At 41.6% G+C, this 22,228-nt stretch overlaps 1 protein-coding gene across 3 annotated transcripts in view; it reads right to left on the reverse strand.

Moving 5' to 3' along the window:
* The window catches only part of SAMD12 (sterile alpha motif domain containing 12), a 460,979-nt gene that overhangs the window by 263,956 nt on the left and 174,795 nt on the right, over positions 1-22,228 (reverse strand). For 2 of the 3 annotated variants that reach the window (XM_032610391.1, XM_032610390.1), the window contains exon 3: positions 10,868-10,997. In XM_032610391.1, coding sequence (XP_032466282.1) covers positions 10,868-10,997 — 130 coding nt within the window. The remainder of the gene's footprint in view (positions 1-10,867; positions 10,998-22,228) is intronic. The other variant, XM_032610388.1, reaches the window with a different exon arrangement.

The following is a 22,228-nucleotide window of genomic DNA, read 5'->3' on the forward strand; positions in this document are numbered from 1 at the left end:
ACCTGTGAGAGGAGCCTTGATTATAATAATTCTACAGAAAGCAGTCAGTAGGTGATACAAGAGCAGTGTTATGAGGTGTATTTAAGTCTATGCTGCTGGTTAAGAAAAGTATATTCCTTCTGTTCTTGTTCTGATCTGTGAAACAACACAGTTCATTTGGTGACAACTTTCATTCTTATCCTGCCGCATACCATCTCTAATATTAAATAAATGATGTACTTAGAATATCAATAAATGTCCCCAAGAGCAGTAAGTTTCCTTAACTAACTTAACAAAGCCGCGCTGACCTGTGATGAAAATGTGGAGAAATAAAAACAATGTATGTTTTTTCTTAAAGTGAAATGTACTCCATTTTAAGCCATGAGGGTCCTTTTTTTTTTGTTAAAATTCCTTTGGTTTATAAACGGTGGAGCGAGAGTAGTTTTTAATTGAAAAGCTATTAATAAAATATAAAAGGGCCAACTGTATGCTATGGCAATGAATATTTTCTGAAATTTAACTCATCTGTGAAATACAAGTATCTTGGATGCACAGGTGTAGGCTCAGACAAGCAGAATCTCAATGAGACAAGAGAACTGTTCTCCTTTCGTCAGCAGTAACATCTTCCAACAACTGGCAGACTATACCTTTCTTTATAAGAATGTTCTGGTATCTGATTATTCTTCCAGTGAAAAATGCATAAAGTGGATTTTCAAACTCAATCTCATTATCTATAACTATATATTATAGATAAATGAATAGAAAACTCTATCTATTCACCTAACTACCTTAACCTAAATGATCTACAGCTAGTATGGAAAGACGCAGGATGGACCCTTTTTTCCTTTTAAAACAGTATGTCCATTTTAGAAAATCTGGAAAGCACACAAGCTTGTAAAAACCAGCTTTGAGATATAACTTGTTTACAATAAATTTCACAGATCTGAGGTGCCAAATAGATAACTGTGACAAAGGTACGAAGCATTTTCATCAGCACAGACAGTTCTGTTGCTTCTCTTCGTATCAATCTCCCTTCTAGTACCCCGCCACACACACCCCCAGAAGTAACCACCGATCTCACTGCCATCACTGTAAGTTAATTTTGTTGTTTTAGAATTTCATATGATTGGAAGCACGCTGTGTGTGTTCTCTTCTTTCTAACTTCTTTCTGAGTACAACGTGACATTCATTCATGTTGTCATATGCATCAGTAGTCGGTTCCTTTGTATTGTTCTGCATTGTTTCTGTGTGAATACAGCACACTTTGTTTACCCATTCTACTCTTGATGGACCTAAGGGTTGTTTAAAATTTTTGTCTGAGTAAAGCTCTTTTGGATATGAGTGGACTGGAATTTTTATGAATATGTTTCCGATTCTCTTTAGTGAATATCTGAGAGCAGAACGGCAGATCATCTAATAAGTGTGTGATTAACTGTGTAAGAAATTTACTTTCTGCATCTGGTGGCACCACATTTACTCACCAACAACAGTGTAACAAGAGATCCAGTTGCTCTACATCTTCAGCAACACTTGGTAGTGTCAATCCTTTGAACTTCAGCCATTCTACTGGGTGTAAAATGATATCTCACTGGGTTGTATCTGCATTTTCCTGATGACTTAATATTGCTGGGCATATTTTCATGTGCTTATTGGCCATGCTTTTACCTTCCTTGTGAAGTGTCCAAATATTTTGTCCATTATTACCGGTCTGTCTGTTCCAGCTAAGCAGGTCTTTGGGGTCTGTATCTCCTGCATGTGCCCTGCTCTCCAGATTTCAGGGGGGTGATTTGCATTATGACATCAGCTCTCTGATGGGTCCAAAAAAAAAAAAAAAAAAAAAACCCACTGGTTTTCAGTTTGTCCAGCTTTTTTTTTTGGCTGCACCACGCAGCTTGTGGGATCTTAGTTCCCCAACCAGGGATTGAACCCCTCGGCAGCAAAAGTGTGGAGCCCTAACCACCAGAATACCAGGAAAAACTCAGTGTCAGCTTTGCCTTGTGGTAAGGATTAGAGTGATGACATCCAAGCTCTTCACATATCAGAGCTGAAATCAGAAGCTTCTGCATCTAATGAGATGATCATATGACTTTCTTCATTTACTCTTAACACTGACGAATCACATCGATTTCAAAAATGGAATCACTTTACATTCCTATGCACACATGACCATGATGTGATATCCTTTTTGTTCTATTGTGAGATTCAAACCTGCTTGTATTTTGTCAAGGTTTGTAGGTTTATGTTCATGAAGGATATGGGTCCGTACCACACCATTCTTGTAATATCTTGTCAGTTTTGGTATCAGGGTTAGTCTGGTCTCATAAAATGAGTTTGGAAGTGCTCCCACTTTCTCTATTTTCTGAAAGAATTTGTGAAAATTGGGTTGCTAATTCTCGACTGTTTTAGTTCATTGGAAAAAGCCTTCTGTGCTTGAAGCTTTCTTTATGGGAAGTTCTGATTAAAAGTTTAACTATTAAGAGATCCATGGCTATTTAAATTTTCTAGCTTTCTTGAGTCAGATATTGTTAAGTTATAGGTTTTTAAGGAATTAGTCCATTTCAATCTCAGTTGTTAAGTATGTGGGCTTAAACCTGTTCATAATATTTCTGCTCTTTTAATGAATGTAGAAAACTTAGTGATATCCCCAATTTCTCACTTGATGCTGTCTTTTTCCCTCATTCAGACTATCTAGACATTTATCAATTTTTGTTGATCTTTTCAAGGAAATCAGGTTTACCTTTGTTTAATTTTCTTTATTGCCTGTATGTTTTGTGTCTTACTGATTTCAGCTCTTTGAGATTAGGTATTCTTCCTTCTCTGAACTTCTTAAGGTAAAATTTAATTAATCAAGTTCAACTCTTTCTTCTTTCTTTTCTAATACAGGCATTTCATGCATATAATTTCCTCTAAGTTCTGTAGCTGTACCACACAAACGTTTGAAATAGTAATGTTTACTACTATCATTCAGTTCAAAATATGTTTTAGTTTCTCTTGCGATTTTTTCCCCTCCCCCATCTGGTTACATGGATGTGCATTAAGTTTCTAAATATTTGGGATCTTCTTGATTATCTTGGGTAGTGATTTCTAAATTAATTCTGTTTCGGTCAGAGAATGCACCCTGTGCCACTTCAGGTTTTTCAAATTTACTGACACTGATTTGTGCCCTGGGTGTATAGTACATCATGGTGAATAAGTCCCCTGAACTGGAAAGTACATACATTCTGAAGCTGTTGGGTACAGTGTTCTGCCTGGCATGTGGTAGTGGTCACATAAATTTTATAAAACAAATGAATTAATTATGATTTAACAAATAAATGAAAATGAATAGGAAGGGATTTGGTCAAGGGGCTAAAATGAAGCTACAGGTGGACCCCGCGAACAATGAGGGGGTTAATCCGCCTGCATTACTGTCAGCCCTCCGTATCCATGGCTCCCCTGCATCCGCGGATCCAATGAACCATGCAGTCCTATTGCATTTTCCATTGAAAAATATCTGCGTATAAGTGGACATGTGTATATGAAACCCACTTCGTTCAGGGGTCAACTGTATTTAGAGAGAAAGGAGGTAGCCAGTGTAGCTAGACTGAAGATGACAGGATGACTGTAAATGAGGAAGCAAATATCCAGAGGATATAGGGGACGTCTGGTAAAAGCAGAGGCAGAAAAGGTTGTTTGTAGAAGGGAATAAGAGCATGCCTTCTGAAACAAGAGGCAGGAGAAGACAGATGGGTAGAGGGCAAATAGTTTCAGGGAAATCCCATCAAACAGAGTGTAAGTTTTCAGCGTAGCAGAAATCAGACCTTTACTAGCGATGAAGAAAGGAATTGGGAGAAAGCATGTTGGGAAGAGCCACTCAACAGGCCACTGGGATGAAGAAAAGGCTTGGGGAAGGCATCATGGCTCCATGGAGGCCTGGCACGTGAATCTGTACTGGGGGGCAGTCATGAAGGGCTTTCTTCAGCAAAGGTTTCTATAACCCAGGAAACCTAAACAGGATCTAGGGGTGGGTTTCAGTAAAACCTCCGCAGAACTTTCTAATCATTAAATTTTTCAACTATCAAACTTCATGGGACAAGTTCTATCACAGGGCTTTTATCCTGAGAGCTACAGGATGGGTTACTTAATCAGAAGAGGAGGAGTAAGAAAGGCTTTTGTAGGAGGTGTATCTGAACTAAAGCCTGAAAGGAAAGTTGGAATTATCCAGGTAAAACGGTGGGTTTGAGGAGGGTAGAAGAAGCATGGCATTTGAGAGCCCTGCAGCTCAGAGTAGGAGGAAGTAAGGAAAACCAAGCACTGTAACTGCCACCGTCATCCAAAATCTTGAACCAAAACAAACAACAGTTTGCTTTTAAAAATTATGAAATGCTCATTCCTGGAGGTGTCTCAGCAATGGCTGTCTGGCCATCTAGCAGGGATGTTGGAAAGGACATGTGGGGAGACATCTGATTGAAGTGGTAGGGGGACACTTGTTCCCCACCCTATTCCTTCATGGAAGAAACTTCCCTTACACTCCTGGCCTCTCTCTTCTCCCCTCTGTTTGGTGCCCTTGGAAGCAGGAAACGGGTTTGCCCAGCCCAGCCTCATGTTCTGGTCCTGTCTTGTGACCTGTGTGCCTGATGCAGTCTGCTTTCTCCCAGGCCGGTTAGAGGGGCACTTCCCAGCTGTGCCAGTGACCAGAATACCTCATTTAGAGGGAAAAATATTCTTAGCAAACCAATTCATCTGAAGACCTAAAGGATATTCTCCAAAAAAGCTTTATCAGGAATGAAGCTGATATTCTGATCTCCATTCATATTTTCTCATTGAAAGGCATAGTTTTAAACTGACCCCATAAAACCTCAGATGACATCTGAAGTCACTTCCAACATTCAGAATCTATTATCCTGAATCATCAAGACAACCATATTCAGCATCCTAGGTTTAAGAATGCGGAGGAGTATAGAGGTGATGGTTAGTAAGCTTTCTATCAAAGGGCGTTAAAAATGAAGAATAAATTGCTGTTATTGGAAAATTAATATGTGGAAACTCCATGCCCCGATGATGTCCAAACTCTACTATGCAGATATAAAATGCTGCTCGAGATTCAATAAAAAATGTAGAGCAGTTCATACAGAAGAGAAATGTAACAAAACACAAAGATATACAAAAGTAGAATGCACTATGCAGAGGGCAAACCAACAAAGACAAGAAAATGTGCAGACAAAGCACTGGGGTAGCTCAACAAGCCCACATTTCATTGGGCTACACTGGGTTCCACAAAGTAGTGTTCTCACAGGTACAGCACATAAAATAATTACTCCACTTCTTTGGACACTTGTTTACTACACACCCCACCGACCTCCATGGGCAATTCTAACCGTGATAAAAGACTAGGAAGGGGCTTCCCTGGTGGCGCAGTGGTTGGGAGTCCGCCTGCCGATGCAGGGGACGCGGGTTCGTGCCCCGGTCCGGGGAAGATCCCACATGCCGCGGAGCGGCTGGGCCCGTGAGCCATGGCCGCTGAGCCTGCGCGTCCGGAGCCTGTGCTCCGCAACGGGAGAGGCTACGACAGTGAGAGGCCCGCGTACCGCAAAAAAAAAAGGACTAGGAAGACAATAGCAGAAGGGTAAATGTTAGCAAATGCACAGAGCCCACAATCCAAAGGTTTCAAAAAGATAAGGAGCTTTCCCCTTTATTCAATAGCATAAGCGGAACGGCCAAATTTCAGGGTGCTACATCCCAGAGGAATATTTTGAAAAGGGGAGAGAGGTACAAATGGGCGGTGTCCAAAGCACAGAAAGAACCTGAAGTATTCACTGATTTTGTAGGAGACCATTGAGAAATATGGCAAGTCAATACTGACCACCTGCAGGGGACATTCACAGGGTAAGTATTTATTCCTGCAGACATCTAAAGGATTCCCACCCGTGTTCCACGAAGCAGGCCACGTGGAAACCTTTTACACATTCAAAATAGCTTCTAAAAATGCACTTTGTATTCTGGGGAGCTCTGAGCGCCTCACCCACGAAGATAAGTCTTTAAAGTTGGCGGGGGGAGAACCCTTTACAGAGGAAAGGCTTGATGCGGAAGGAAATGAGTTGATTTTAGCAGCCGCCGCAGGAAGAATACCAGGCACAGCCAGGGGCTGAAACTGCCTCAAACCTGAAAAGATTCTTAACTGTGCATAAAAAAGAATCCGAACATTGCCTGTGAGCTTACACCTGGCCCCAGTAGAGCTTCCTCATCAACATTCCAAGCCTGGCCTCAGAGAGCTGGGGGAAAGAATCTTGCAAGCACAGGAAAACAGTCAAATTTCTTTCCTTCAAGCCTAATCTGATGATTTAAATATATCTCTCCTAATGCCTCTCAGGTGTTCTAACCATCTTATGCCTGTTAAGAGCACTTCTGCAGGGAGTTACCACTAGTAGCATCTCTTCTGATTTAACTCATCTGCCATAAAATAGCAGGTGCCTTCTGGACACAATGAAATTCTCAGAAATTCTAAGAGGAAATTTGCACAGTGTTTTGAATACTGGTGTGTTAAAACATACCTTAAGTTTCCTTAGACTTTGGAGAAACTGGATGGCGGTGGGGGGGGGGGTGGGTGGTGTTGTTTAGAATTTAAGTATTTTAAACAAAGGCATCAGAAAGATGTTAATGTAGTGGAATTGTTGGTTGAAACCAATTTAAAAAAATGAAACAACTACCAAGGTTAAAGGGGAATTTTCAAAAAAGTTAAAATCCTGACTCTCATCATATACAAAAATAAACACATGTTTAAGATTTTGTGGAAACTGATAAGATGTTACAACCAACTCAAAGGAGAAACCAAAGAGCAGACACATGTTCAGATCAGGAGGAATGAAATGAATGTGTAAATGGGAGACAAAACTCACCTTTTCACAGTGGATTGGGAAGTCAACTGAACCTCTGTGGGACAGAATTTACACATCTACAAAACAAGAATTATTTTATACTGCTATCACCTTACCTACAACTTACAGAGTTGTAGAACAGCTTCATAGAATGAGAATTAGATAACCCGAAATGATGTGCTATTGAAGGTGCACGGTTTTCTATGGAGGCACAATTTTTTCCCTACACAGATCACTGACTATTTTATTTATTGCTGTATTCCCCAAACCTGGTACAGGGTAGATGCTCCATAAATACTTGCCTAAACAGATGTCTACTATGTATCAGGCATAAAGCTAAACCCTTCACATGCATCATCCCCTTAACCTTCCAACAACGCTTTAAGATAACTATTATTCTCAGATCACTAACTTGAAACTAGCTTGTGTGATATTGCACAGTTATTACTTGTCAGAGGTCGAGGGGTGGAGAACAGGGGCGGGGTGGGAGGAGCGGGATTTGCCTCAGGTCTGTAATCAGAAAGCCCATCTTTTTTTCTTCCTGATTCTTCTTTCCATTTAATATGTCTTTATTTATCGTCATGGTCCCACGCGCCTCTAAATTAAGGGACTGTTTATATGTTCCAGAGATATAACATGATTCCCTGATGAGCATGATATTGGAGACCCTTGCTTTAAGACACATAAATGAACAGCAGTACTCACAAGAATCTAAGCATAAATAAGAGACATATGGACATCTTTACTGTGGCCTCGCAGGTAAGCACAGGATACTTACCAGCCCACATCCCAACCCCCATCCTTAGGTGCTCATTATAATTTTCAGGATAACAAAGATGGATGAATTCATCAGTGTTTACGTGTGTGGTTTGTTCTCATAGAAAGTACAGCAGCACTTAGGCAAGCAGCAGCAGCTAATATTCACCGCTTACTGTGACCGTGAACTACTTTCCCAGCGACACTCTGAGGCGGGTGCTATTATCACCTCCTCTTCACAGGTGAAGAAAGCGGGAATACACCAAGTCACCTTCACAGAATCACGGAGCTAAGCTGCAAGTCTGGGCTTTGACCTGGCACTTGTAACGCCCCTCCCGGCCCTCACTCTGAGACACTCTACTGTCTGCATCGGCTGCTGAGGCTCTCTCTGCCATCGTGTCTTGATTTTTCACAATCCTCTTTGCCCATTTTATCAGAGCCTACAAGGGTACTAGGATTCCTGCAGCCGCCAGCATCCCAGGGCTGGAACTGCATTCCTGGCTTCAGTCCTGAAAGCTATCTTCGGGCCACTTGGCACCTGCGATCATTTGGGTAGTTTACATTCACCCTTGGAGAGGGACAGGAGACAAAAGTGGTCTTCTGAGGCCTTGAATAGGTGAAGGTCAGAAAGATGTGTGTGTCAAGTGTTAATCTGAAATCATTCTCTCCTAAAGTCCCCCAAATAATCCCCTGCTTTCTTTTCTTGCCAGAAAACAGGCTGCCCTCAGAATGAAGTAACAGTATGATTTTAGACACCTCCAGATGAGTTTCAACATGAAGAACGGCACAGTGCTAGTAGGTAGAAGGTGTCGATAAATGATTAACTTAGTGGTTTGTTTATATCATTTCATTTAATCTTCACAACGACTCTCTGAGACAGGTATTGTTATTATTATCAGCTCCATTTCGGAGATGAAGAAGTGAGGTTGAATAACCTGTCTAGGTTAAGCAGCTTGTCCAAGATCTCAAGAAGGTTGCGATTTTACCGACACCAGAGGCGTTTGTGGAGACCAAGTATGCCACCAAAAGCAATATGACAGCTGTTTGCAACACAAGGCCACTTGGCAGAAAGCCTTAGGAAGTGGTACCATTTACTCCATAAGCACTGAAGCATGAGACCTTTATTTCTGAGGGGGGTGTAATGCTCATCCTTTTCAAACCCTTATATACGCTTACCCTTCCCTCAAGGGTATCACAGAATTCCCACCCCTAACAAAAGATAACACTACTTTCTCATAAGATCATGAAGAAGGTTTTGCCATTACTATCACACAAGCATTAAGAAACAGACATTATCTGATGAAGGTTCCCATAATCAGCCAAATGGTTACTAACTGGTTGATAAATTCTAGGGGTTGGAATAACTGGGATTTTCTTATATCCTTAAGGGAGGGACTAAGAAAAAGAATCTAGACACTTGGAATCTAAGCTAAGTTCTGACACTGCCTTCAGGATTTCATCCAAATGGGCCATTACCTCCAGTTCGGAGGAGAAAAGAAGTACATTAAGGACCATTTCTAGGCTTAAGTCAGGAGGATTTCACTCTCTGTTAACTTACTCTGAGCTACACCTGTGTGCTCCTTACATATTTAAACATTACTAACTTGGTCATCAGGAATCTCTGATAATGTAGCTCAGCGTTATTTAGAGACTTCCCTGGTGAAGTGGTTAAGAATCCGCCTGCCAGTGCAGGGGACACGGGTTCGATCTCTGGTCCAGAAGATCCCACATGCCGCGGAGCAATTAAGTTCCGTGCACCACAACTACTGAGCCTGCGCTCTAGAGCCCACAAGCCACACTACTGAGGCCCATGTGCCGCAACTACTGATCCCACGTGCCACAACTACTGAGCCCACGTGCCACAACTACTGAGCCCACGTGCCACAACTACTGAGCCCACGTGCCACAACTACTGAAGCCCGTGTGCCTAGAGCCGGAGCTCCGCAACAAGAGAAACCACTGCAATGAGAAGCCCGCGCACCACAACTAAGAGTAGCCCCCGCTTGATGCAACTGGAGAAAGCCTGTGTGCAGCAATGAAGACCCAATGCAACCAAATAAATAAATAAAAATAAAATTTTAAAAAACGTTATTTAATATTAGAGGGCTTTTTTTCCAATCAAGTTTTCTGTGCAATTTGAATATGTGAAACAGACACACCCATCTCAACCCAAAGCATGTCCCTCTGGCAGCCTCTAGTGCAACCAAGGGCTCCACGGAAGGCATTTTGAAAACCATCCATCTAGTCCTGTTCTAAGGAGGTATGATCTGCCCCAGATTTTGAAGCTACAGGCTAAGAACTGAACTGCTTGACGTGACCCTTTTCAAAGTGACGGGAGTGAATATAGAGGTTAGCATTTCTGAAGATGCAAGGTATGAGTTTGGAAAGGGCTTGGCATCAGGTGTGCTGAGCTACTCGACAGCAAGTCCCTTTCCCACTAGAGGGTCAATTTTCGCTTAGAAAAAAGAAGAATCTGGACTGGAATCAGGTCTTCTCAACACTTTTTCCCACCTTGAAGCACAGTTTTGGTGCACAGAGCATGTTCCTCCATCCTATCTTTCATTATAGGGTTTGCAGAAGAGGAGGGTGGGAGGAATGGTACACAAGATCAAGCAACATCTCAAGGCAGGTGGGCAGGCGAGGTCTGCAAAAGACCCCCTTACTCTGATGGGCTCCCACCGTGGACCTATCCGCTCCCTCTTAACCCACTCCATTCTCCAATTGAGAGACACGATCCTACAGGCTTTTACAGTTCATTATGTTGTCATATTTCCTGCTGCCAAGCGCTTCTCAACTTCCACATATAATACTCGAAGCCCCTTGATTTAAAGGGAGTCTTAATTTGTGCTTTGAGGGTATTCATCTCAGGGGCAGTGAGTTAGTATTATTCTATTCAGTCAGAATTTTCCTATTTAGAACCTTTTCTTCTTAAAACATCTACCTACGGACCCTGTAACCAAATTAATTGAAGGATCTCCTCCCTTTCTTTACTCTAGCACTGCTACACTCTTATTTTCTCTAGGATCCCCCAACCCCTTACCCTGATTACCACATACTTTTATACTGGACATTCAAAATCCATGGTTCCCTGTAATAACCACTTATGCTTGTTAAGTAGCATGGCGTGCCCGGATCTGGAATTTATCGTTCATTTTAAAGTAAACCCATACCAGACAATTTCAGCAGGGAGATGCTTTTTCATTTTAAGGGTGTAGGAAAGGCCATTGAGATGGGAAGAGGGAGAGGGAGTGAAATATTTCGGATACTGCATACTTTACCCGTTATGTCATGCTGTTTGAATGACTCACTGTAGATCTGATACTGATTCGGACAATGTTTCTTCAGCCACTTGCAGACATCCTGCTGAGTCCACAGAGCCACTGGTTTTGACAGCTTCACCGTAGCCGACTATAAATACAGAAGGGAAAGAAGATCTGTTAGTGCCAGCCTCATGCCTAGAAAGGCACTGCTGTTAGAAGTCCTATAGTGTGGTAAAGGCTACAGGCTGGATTCCCTGAAGATAAACATCTGACTCTTGTCTTCCTCTGAGCCTCTGCAGACCTTCTCCATGCCCCTGAAAGCCAGAAAGAAAAGGTCCAGGTGGAGAAGGCCATGAATTCTCTCTTCTGGGAGAAGTCCCCAGGAAGTAGTGTTTTCTGATGACTCCTCTAACAACAAGACAATTAGGTTGCTAAGCAACTGACTAAATTTTAGGGGTGAAACAGCTGCCCCCAAGTGGCCTTTCTCTGTATCCCAAGAAAGTGTCCATTTCTCACTATCCTCTGATATCTCTAGGACCTAGGATAACTGGCCCAGCAGGTGCTAATAATTATTTTAGGAACGAATGTTATAGGGTTTAGATACCTACATACGAATAGCTCCTGAGAGCCCTGGATTTAGGGTGGCCCTGTAAAGTCTAGGAATTAGTTATGCACAGTAGGTAAGGAAAAAGTCAATTCCACCAGCACGTGGGGAATGGTAATAAGATAATGAGTGTAGCTAGACTTCATGTAGAAGCCAACTAGTCGGAGTCATTTATTGTTCACTGGATCTTTCAGGGAGGCTTATGAAACAAAACAGAACACAGAGGTGCAAAGGACCCAGCCTTTGACCAATGGCAGGTTAGAAATACATTCATTCATCAACAAGCATCAACTGTGCTAGATGCTGGTCTGCCTCATAGATCCCAGGGACTTGGCTGAGGCTAAGTGAAAGCTTAACCAGCTATAATCTTTATCATTCTGGATCAGTGTTTGCATTCTGGATCAGGATTTTAATACAAGTAGTTCTCTAAAGGATGTTGGACAGTACACAGACCTGGCCTTAAATATCACTGACCTCACTAGGGATCATTCTCTTTCACTTCTCTTTCAATCTCTCAGATTATGTGAAGGGGAGAGCCTTGATTTTGTATGAGCGTGATTTAACATCTTTCTAACACCTGCTAACATGATCTTTGACAAAGAGAGGGCTTCCTTCAGCCTCGGAGCTGTCATTGGAAAGCAGAATTTTCATCTAGCATATAATAACTGCTGTGTTTTACTTTTTTTATATTTAAGGTTACCTTTTTTTATGACAAATAAATTATGGCAAAAATACATTCTATTTTCTGTAGGAATACCTAGATTGCTTTTAAAACAAATTTGAGTTAATAAAAAGCTGGGTCATTATTTACAACTGCCAAGATACAGAAGCAACTTAAATGTCCATCAATAGATGAATCAATAAAGAAGATGTGGTGTGTGTGTGTGTGTGTATATATATATATATATATATATATAATGAAATACTACTCATCAGTAAAGAAGAATGAAATTTTGCCATTTGCAGCAACATGGATAGACTTTGAGGCCGTTATGCTAAGTGAAATAAGTCAGAGAAAGACATATACTGTATGATATCACTTACATGTGGAATCTAAAAAATACAACAAACTAGTGACTATAACAACAAAGAAGCAGACTTGCAGATATACAGAACAGACTAGTGGTTACCAGTGGGGAGACGGAAGAGGGGAGGGGCATGATAGGAGGAGGGGACTATGAGGTACAAACTAATAGGTATAAAATAAGCTACAAGAATATACTGTACAAAACCGGAATATAGCCAATGTTTTATAATAACTATAAATGGAGTATAAGCTTTAAAATTGTGTCTCACTATATACTGTATACCTGTAACTTACAATATTGTACATCAACTATACTTCAATAAAAAATGGGTCCATTTCAAGAAAAATTAAGGAAACAATAATACAGATGGTAATAGTAAAAAGAGTGGAAGTGAAATGCAGGTGATTCAAGTTTAGAAAACAGTGTTCAGGTGTTATTTTTTATTAGTATATTTTGAATTGTATGATTCTTTGGGCCATCACTTATAAAATAATTACAAATAAAACATCATTTTTTACTTTGTGCTGTGGTAATTTTTCTTCTTTTACTTTCAGGAGTGGCAGATTGTATTTTTCCAAAGATGATTTTATATATGCACAGATACATACATACACACATACATATCTCCTTTTCACTGATTGTGACTTTCATTCCTCCACCGATATTTGGGGTTGATGTTGTCTCTGTCTGAATTTTGACAGGGTTCATGGAGGGCCTGGCCAATGGAGTACAGCAGAATTGATGCTCTCTGTGACTTCTGAGGCTACATCAGAAAAGAGATAGAGCTTCTGCCTGGCTCACCCTCTCTGGCACTCACCTTCAGAACCTGGCCACTATATTGTGAGGAAGCTCTGACCACATGAAGAGACCAGGTAGAGGAGTTTTGGCCAATCCCCCAGCTTAAAGTCTCAGCTGACAGCTACCACCAACCCTATCAACTGTCAGACAAATGAGTAACCAAGCTTTAGATGATTCCAGCTACCAGGATTCAAATCTTCCAGCTCAAACTTCCAGACGCCATGATGCAGAGACACACATAATCCACTAGCAACATGTATAGTTGTCTTCCACCATTAAGTGTTGGGGTAATTTGTTTTGCAACCCTAGTAACTTGAACACTCAGTGAGGATACAATAGTTACGACTGTGCTCCCCGGAGTGCCTTGCACTTAACAGATGCTCTACAGAGCCACAATGAACAAGCGAAGAAATTAATGAAATGAAACCATTCTCACTGAGTCTGAGCTCACAGACCTGCCTTACTTTTAATCAGCAGCGAATTTCAAGTCTAGCCCTCGCTGCTCTACCCCGACTGCGTGCTGCCCACGTGGCTCCTGATCAAACTTGTCCGTCTCCCCCTTCCACTCTGCATACTCTAGTCACAGACTGCCAGCCATCTTCCCTCTAATCACTGCATACAACCATATCAATTGCTTTCCTAATTTTGATGAGAAAGAAGGGGCTCTGGCATGGATGGTGCAGATGAGTGCATGCTTTGTTGTTGTTTAGCTTTTTCCCTTTTGCTAGTCATCACTTTTCCCTCGCATGATTAGGAAACCAGAGTTTCAGCTCTTTGAGCTAGGAATGCACTTCCCACCATGTTTCACAAGTCAGCACCTCTGAATCTGCCTCCTTTCTGCTCTAAAAATTTTCCTTCAGATTAGCTGAATGAGTTCCTAGCTGACACATCATTGCCCTGAAACCCCTTGCAAGTTTCTCGCAAGTAAAGCTAATCACATCTTTTGCAAACTCCTATAAACCAGTCACAGAAGGCTGTAAATTAGGAAGGGAAAGGCAAGAAGATAAATTGCTCGTACATCAATTTACCAAACTTCCTGAGAGGTCATTCTTTAACTTGCTCATTTCCTAGGAAATGGAACACCCTCAGCTCCAAGACAAGCCTCATCAACTTGAGATTCGGGGAGAGATTAATCCAAACACACCAAGTCAACTCAGAATACATCCTCACCAGCTTACCATGTACTCTGGTGTCATAAATTTCCTTTGATTATAAATCCAGGTGTTCTGAGGCTAACAATCCAGGTGTTGCTTTGCTTTGCCTTCACAATATACTCTTACTCAGCAGTAATTTGGTGTTACATGCTTGGACAGCAATAAACATAAGGCTTCAGGTACAGACTTTTAAGACCACACGAACCTACGGGATCTGCCTCCATGTAAACAGGCATAACAAATACAGTGGGGAGGGGTGCAGATTCCTACCATTAATAAGCCCTGTTTGTCTCTTACTCAGATAGTGATACATGTATCGGCCCCGTTTATCAACTGATTCTTAGCTTTGGCTCTAATATGAACTTGTTATTAGTTTCCTACACATTAACTTTTTTTTTATCTGAATAATTATTTTCTTAACATCTTTATGGCACTATAATTGCTTTACAATGGTGTGTTAGTTTCTGCTGTATAACAAAGTGAATCAGCCATACATATACATATATCCCCAGATCCCCTCCCTCTTGCATCTCCCTCCCACCCTCCCTATCCCACCCCTCTAGGTGGTCACAAAGCACCGAGCTGATCTCCCTGTGCTATGCGGCTGCTTCCCACTAGCTATCTAGTTTACATTCGGTAGTGTATGTATGTACGTACCACTCTCTCACTTCGTCCCGGCTTCCCCTTCCCCCTCCCGGCATCCTCAAGTCCGTTCTCTACGTCTGTGTCTTTATTCCTGTCCTGCCCCTAGGTTCTTCAGAACCATGTTTTCTTTTTTTAGATTCCATACATAAGCGTTAGCCTACGGTATGTGTTGTTCTTTCTGACTTACCCCACTCCGTATGACAGTCTCTGGGTCCACCCACCTCACTACCAGGACATGGAAGCCACCTGAGCGTCCATCGACAGATGAACGGATAAAGAAGATGTGGCCCATGTATACAGTGAACTATTACTCAGCCACACACACTAACTTGTGAAGAGCCATCGTGGACTTCAGCTGCCTCAGTGCGCGCTGCCGAGATTCTCTATTCTCAGAGCAGACTTTTGTTTGTTCCGCCTCAGCTGCTCGCCTAGCAGCCCAGGTCAACCTGCGCTCCTCTGCCTTCTGTCACGATGCCCCCAACCCCAATAGCAACCAGGCTTGGGGAGTGAATGCCATAACCAGGCTCTTTTCTTTCTTTCTTTTCTTTTTTTTAATCGAAGTAGAGTTGATCTACAATGGTGTGCCAATCTCCGCTGTGCAGCAAAGTGACTCAGTCAGCCATAAAAAAAGAACTAAATAATGCCATTTGCAGCAACATGGATGCAACTAGAGGTGATCATACTAAGTGAAGGAAGTCAGCAAGAGAGAGACACCTACCGTATGCTATCACTCATCCGTGGAATCTAAAAGATGGCACAAATGAACCTATGTACAAAGCAGAAACATAACCTGATTTTTTTAAAAGGCTTAGACCTGATTTCCACGGGCCATTTGGAACAAGCATGTGTTAAACGCACATCAATCTCTTTATCACATTGTCCCACTGGGAGGTGCAGAGGTGTCCAGTCTTCGTAGCTCCATAGTGTTACTCAACTCTCCTCCTTTCCTTTGCCACCCAACACTCATGCCTCTCTCCACACCCAACATTAGGTAATTTTCTCGAATATGCTGCATTTTATTTCTCCCCCACAGAAGGAGCCTAAACCGAAATAACAGTTTGTAAAGCAAAGAGATAGTATTTCATATTCAGTAGAAAATAATAAAAAAAAATCTTGCCCAAGGCAAACATCAGAAAAACCACTTGCCCTGTTTCTTTCTCTACACTCAGGCCTGCTACATCATTCTCTGGATTTCTGTCCCTGGAGACAATTTTGGTTTGTTCTGCTGCCCCTGAAAGAGGCCGGAGGCAGTTCGGTACCTTCCCCATGCATTGTAACATCACGCGGAATTCTAGGCATTTTCTTTCTGAATTGGTCCTGGCCTTTCTATAGACAACCTGAATGTGTATTTCAGATGCCTTCACGTTTTTTTTTTTTTTTTTTTAGCATCTTTATTGGAGTATAATTGCTTTACAATGGTGTGTTAGTTGCTGCTGTATAACAAAGTGAATCAGCTATACGTATACATATATCCCCATATCTCCTCCTTCTTGCATCTCCCTCCCACCCTCCCTATCCCACCCCTCTAGGTGGTCACAAAGCACCAAGCTGATCTCCCTGTGCTATGAGGCTGCTTCCCACTAGCTATCTGTTTTACATTTGGTAGTGTATAGGGGCAGGACAGGAATAAAGACACAGACATAGAGAATGGACTTGAGGACACAGGGAGGGGGAAGGGTAAGCTGGGATCAAGTGAGGGAGTAGCATTGACATATACACACTTTCTGTTTTACAGAGACCTCACTTTATGCAAAAGAGACATTACATTCCTGAGGGAAAAGTTGTTTGCAAATTACTTTATTTTGCAAGTAATTCCTACTTTAATTTACCCTTATTCAATAATTTCAGCTACATTTTACAGTAACTTCTGATTTGCATTTAACTGGAAAGAGTTCTCAAGTTTTAAGTTCTTTAAGGTAAACCTGAAGCATTTCTGCTAAGTAATAAAAAATGTTTTAAAGAAGTTTGATATTGAAAGAACATATCAATATTACAAAGTGCTTTTAAAGTTAAATTTTATCTTGTAATTCAATTATCCCTTATTTGTTTTGCAATATAAATTCTCTTTTAAATTACTGTGTTTTGATTTATAAGAGAATGCTGAAATTTTAAGTCCCCAGTAGTTGTACAAACTCTTAAGGAGCTAAGCTTACATGAAGCCCAGTGGGTTGATTGTGAAAAAATAGAGAAAGCAAAGACTGTTGTTTATTTCCACTGGCAGGACAAAGCAAGCTTTATGGCCAAATATCAGGAAGTGGTAAACGTACTTGCAGCATCTCATTATAAGCAAGCATTTGCAAACTCTAAAAATGCTTCTTCCTTCTCTTACCACCTTGCAATGTTTTTTCTTTAGTTCTAGGTCTTCTTTTTATTGGCTTCTATTGTGTCATCTTACTCAAGATTGGAAAAAGGAGGGAAGAGAGGGAAGAGGGGAGAGGAACACACACACACACACACACACACACACACACACACTAACCTATTAATGTATATTTTAGCAGCTTTTATGCTCATTTACCAAAAAAAAAGGGCCTCTAATTATCGAGAAGGATGTGCTAGTTCACAGAATACTTGGCATTTAATTAAATAATTTTTAAGTACTAATAATGCCCTCTTCTGCGACTTGAACTCTTTCATGGGAAAACTGGTTAGACAAATTTTAAAAGGTATCTCTTCTATTGTATTCTATCCCCAGGGTAGTTTATAACATCCACCTGGTCACTTTGGGGTTCAAACCAAAATATCTTATGATGAATGACACTCTTAAACCTCTTGTCTTCTCAAGAGAGGATATCTCACTGCTAGAAAGTTTCCAGGTAAAAGCTGAACACCTTTCCTCTTGGATGAATGAAAGATTCATTTCATTCACATTTTCTAACTTTGACCACTGCTTTAATATCACCTGGATCACTTTATGCTTCCTAATTTGTGATGCTGATCTCTTCTGAGCAGTATGGCACCTCTAAGTAGCCGTAGTGGCTAAGCAACTTCAGTAATTTTTCCAAGTATACAGTGTGGCACTGGTTAGTTTCTTCAATTGTTTTCCATACAGCAACCGTTTTAGATCTTTTACTTTCCAGTCTCCTCCACAGGGCATTGTAGCTTGTTAATATTTCCTTCAAAAGGCAGGGTCTTAAATATGATGAATGAAATGTGTTATTAAGCCTAAACCGAGGTTCCTTAAAAAACTACAAATAGAACTACCATATGACCCAGCAATCCCACTACTGGGCATATACCCTGAGAAAACCATAATTCAAAAAGAGTCATGTACCAAAATGTTCATTGCAGCTCTATTTACAATAGCCAGGACATGGAAACAACCTAAGCGCCCATCATCGGATGAATGGATAAAGAAGATGTGGCACATATACACAATGGAATATTACTCAGCCTTAAAAAGAAATGAAATTGAGCTATTTGTAATGAGATGGATAGACCTAGAGTCTGTCATACAGAGTGAAGTAAGTCAGAAAGAAAAGGACAAATACCGTATGCTAACACATATATATGGAATTTAAGGGAAAAAAATGTCATGAAGAACCTAGGAGTAAGACAGGAATAAAGACGCAGACCTACTGGAGAACGGACTTGAGGATATGGGGAGGGGGAAGGGTGAGTTTTGACAGGGCGAGAGAGAGTCATGGACATATACACACTAACAAACATAGTAAGGTAGGTGGCTGGGGGGAAGCAGCCGCAAGGCTCAGGGATATTAGCTCTGTGCTTTGTGACAGCCTGGAGGGGTGGGATGGGGAGAGTGGGAGGGAGGGAGACGCAAGAGGGAAGACATATGGGAACATATGTATATGTATAGCTGATTCACTTTGTTATAAAGCAGAAACTAACACACCATTGTAAAGCAATTATACCCCAATAAAGATGTTTAAAAAAAAAAAAGCCTAAACCTTCATTATTACTGAGTCATATCACTGACTATACAGGACTTAGGGGCAAGTTCTAAAACTTTGCATCTTCTTTAAATGAATTTCTGTCAAGCTACAGCTCTCTTATCCTGAAGGTAGATTTCTGTGAACCTCAATTTTGCAGGTTTCAATTCATCATTTGAGATCCTTATTAAACAGGGTACTTGGTTATTCTCCCATATCTGCCCCACCCATGTAAAGAAAAGGTCTCTGAGGTCCTCAATAACTTTAAAGACTGTAAGAGGGTCTGGGATTAAAAGTTTGAGAACCACTGTTTTAAGGCATCATCATGGTGGTGTCATTAAAGGAAAAAAAGACATCTGGCTTGACATAACTGTTTTCCCTTAATTTGTCCATATTGAATTTCTGATGGCTTTTTTCCTTCCTAAATGCTCAGAATCACAGAAACTGAAAGTTTGAAGGAATCTAAATAGTCAGTATATTCAAGTTTAAACCCAAGGCAAGAGTCCAATCCACTTTAAGACATCTATCAATAAAATGGTGACTAGTAAACCTGGGCCATGATGGCTGTATCAAGGGTGTGTGTGTGTAAACAACTTTACTTGAATACATAAAAAGCAAATGTCAATCTCTTAACTGAAAATAATTACATTTTTCTTTTCTCTTTTTTTTTTTTTTTTTTTTTTTTTGCGGTATGTGGGACTCTCACTGTTGTGGCCTCTCCCGTTGCAGAGCACAGGCTCCGGACGCACAGGCTTAGTGGCCATGGCTCACGGGCCCAGCCACTCCGCGGCATGTGGGATCTTCCCGGACCGGGGCACGAACCTGTGTCCCCCGCATCGGCAGGTGGACTCTCAACCACTGCGCCACCAGGGAAGCCCTCTCTTTTTTTTTGAAGCTGCCCAAGATCTAAAGAACTCTAGATCTAGATATGAGAAAATGATGATCTAGATTCAAGACCCTCCCTGAAAATTTACAGCATTAGAAAATGCATCCTGCGAAACACACCATTATTCCATTGCTATAAGCGTTAGTAATTTAAAATGGTCCTTTGTGTCAAAGCCAAAGTCAGACTTCCATCATCTTTCTCACTGATTTTTGAGTCCTACTTCTGGAGCAATTCAAGACAAATCTCACTACCCACTGCACTGATTTCCAGTCCACACATCACACTGGTGCTGTCCGTGGGATCACGTCTTTTAATTGTATGTCTCTCTCTGTTGCCTCCCCAGAGTAAAGAATCAAATACACAACTGATCACTTCACAGTTCCATCTGCAAACCTAGGAAACTTTTCTAATTCAACTTGTCCAAAAATGAGCTCCTGTTCTTCCTCTCAAAACTGTCTTCTAGGGCTTCCCTGGTGGTGCAGTGGTTGAGAGTCCGCCTGCCAATGCAGGGGACACGGGTTCGTGCCCCGGTCCGGGAAGATCCCACATGCTGCGGAGCGGCTGGGCCCGTGAGCCATGGCCGCTGAGCCTGCGCGTCTGGAGCCTGTGCTCTGCAACGCGAGAGGCCACAACAGTGAGAGGCCCGCATACAGCAAAAAAAAAAAACCAAAAAAAACGTTTAACACAGCCTTAAGCAATCTGAGCACGTAGTATCTTCGATGCCACCTTTACTACTACTCTTTCCTTAATACATGTGCTCCCACTATACCAGCCTTCTTGCTGTTGCTCACAAATGCCAACTATACCCACTCCTCGTTTTGCCTGAAATGGTCTTCTCCCAGACACCCACACAGCTAATTCCCTCATCTCCTTCCAGCCTTTGTTCAAATACTACCTTTTCAATAAGTCCTATCTTAATCTCCCTATTTAAAAATGCAACATTCTTCCCTCTGGCTTCCAACACTCGTTATTTACCCTGTTCCACTGCTTCCTTCTCCATAGTAAGTATCGGCTAACACACTACAGAGCTAACTTATTTTGTCTTTAGTTTATTATCTGTTTCTTTCCACTGGCTTGCGACCTCCACAAGGGCAAGGATCTTTTTTATTTCACGAAGAATCCCACACTTTAGAACAATGCCTGGCACATAGCAACAATAATTTGCTGAAGGAATGAAACAACTGTCTGTCCATCATATATCACGGCTCCTATAGCCTTGGGTGTCAGAAAACTGGTTCAAGTCCCAGCTGTGCTTTTGACATTCACAGGTTGGGAGTAAAACAGGCTTTCCTCCAATTAGATTTCTCTCATATTGAGCCAAAAATGCACAGACTTTCCAACACTATAATTCTTAGCAAGATAGCTCACATCTCTGATCCTCACTTTTTTTCTTTTTTGAATGACATGAAGACTGATATAATGAAAGAACTTGGCATTTGGAATTTTGCAGACCTGGACTGAAGGCTGGCTCTGGAATTCACTAGCACTGTGACCTTGGGAAGGTCACTGAACCTTTCTAAACATGCTCCTCAATAGGCTGGAAATAATTCCTATCTTGTCCTTGGTGGAAGGATTAGAAGTAGTTTATCTAAATGCTTAAAGGTGTCTGCCACATACGATGTGCTCAGGAGAGATATCTTCACATCCCTTGAATGGCATCAGTACACTCTCCTGCTGGATTCCCAAGCCTGATTTGGGCAAGCAATAGTGCAGTGAACACAGACAGTCCTCGGAGTCCAGCTGACCTGAGCTGAGTTACAGGCATTGTGAGATGGTGTTAGGTGTACCGAGCTAAGACCTGAAGAAAAATAGCTGATAGGAAAGGAGAAGGATGAAAAGGCACTAGTGGAAAAGGTAGGTATAGCAGCAGGGAGAGAGTGAGAACATGTAGAAAAAGGAAAGAAAAGAAAGATGGAAAAATAAAGATACCAAATTAGGAGACACAAGGCAATGGTCCTCCTTATTCAGGCCGGCTTTGCTGCAACTACACAAACATCACCTCATGTCTTCCAACAATAGGTTGTGCCAGTGGTTTTTCTCGGACTCGGAGTCAGCTCTTTCTTGTCTCCAGGGACAGTCAGGCACAAAGTGTCCTAATTCCACACCAAAGATATGGCCCAGACTCCCAGGCACCTAACTATTTATAAAGGTGCACATCTAGATGTGTGGACTCTACCACTTACAAGCTGTGAAGCAGATGCTCGCATGGAACGCTGGTTAGGATCTGCTGCATCCCGAATGTGCGCAACTGGGTATCAGGGTTTCTAACAATAAAACCTCATGGAGGGAATAAACAGACATGCGCAGGCAGTCAAGAGGAAACAAGATGCCTCTGGCATCCCAGATGGCTCTGGTTACCAAGGCCTGCCTTTCT

Source organism: Phocoena sinus, chromosome 17, assembly GCF_008692025.1.
Source record: "Phocoena sinus isolate mPhoSin1 chromosome 17, mPhoSin1.pri, whole genome shotgun sequence".
Taxonomy (NCBI): domain Eukaryota; kingdom Metazoa; phylum Chordata; class Mammalia; order Artiodactyla; family Phocoenidae; genus Phocoena; species Phocoena sinus.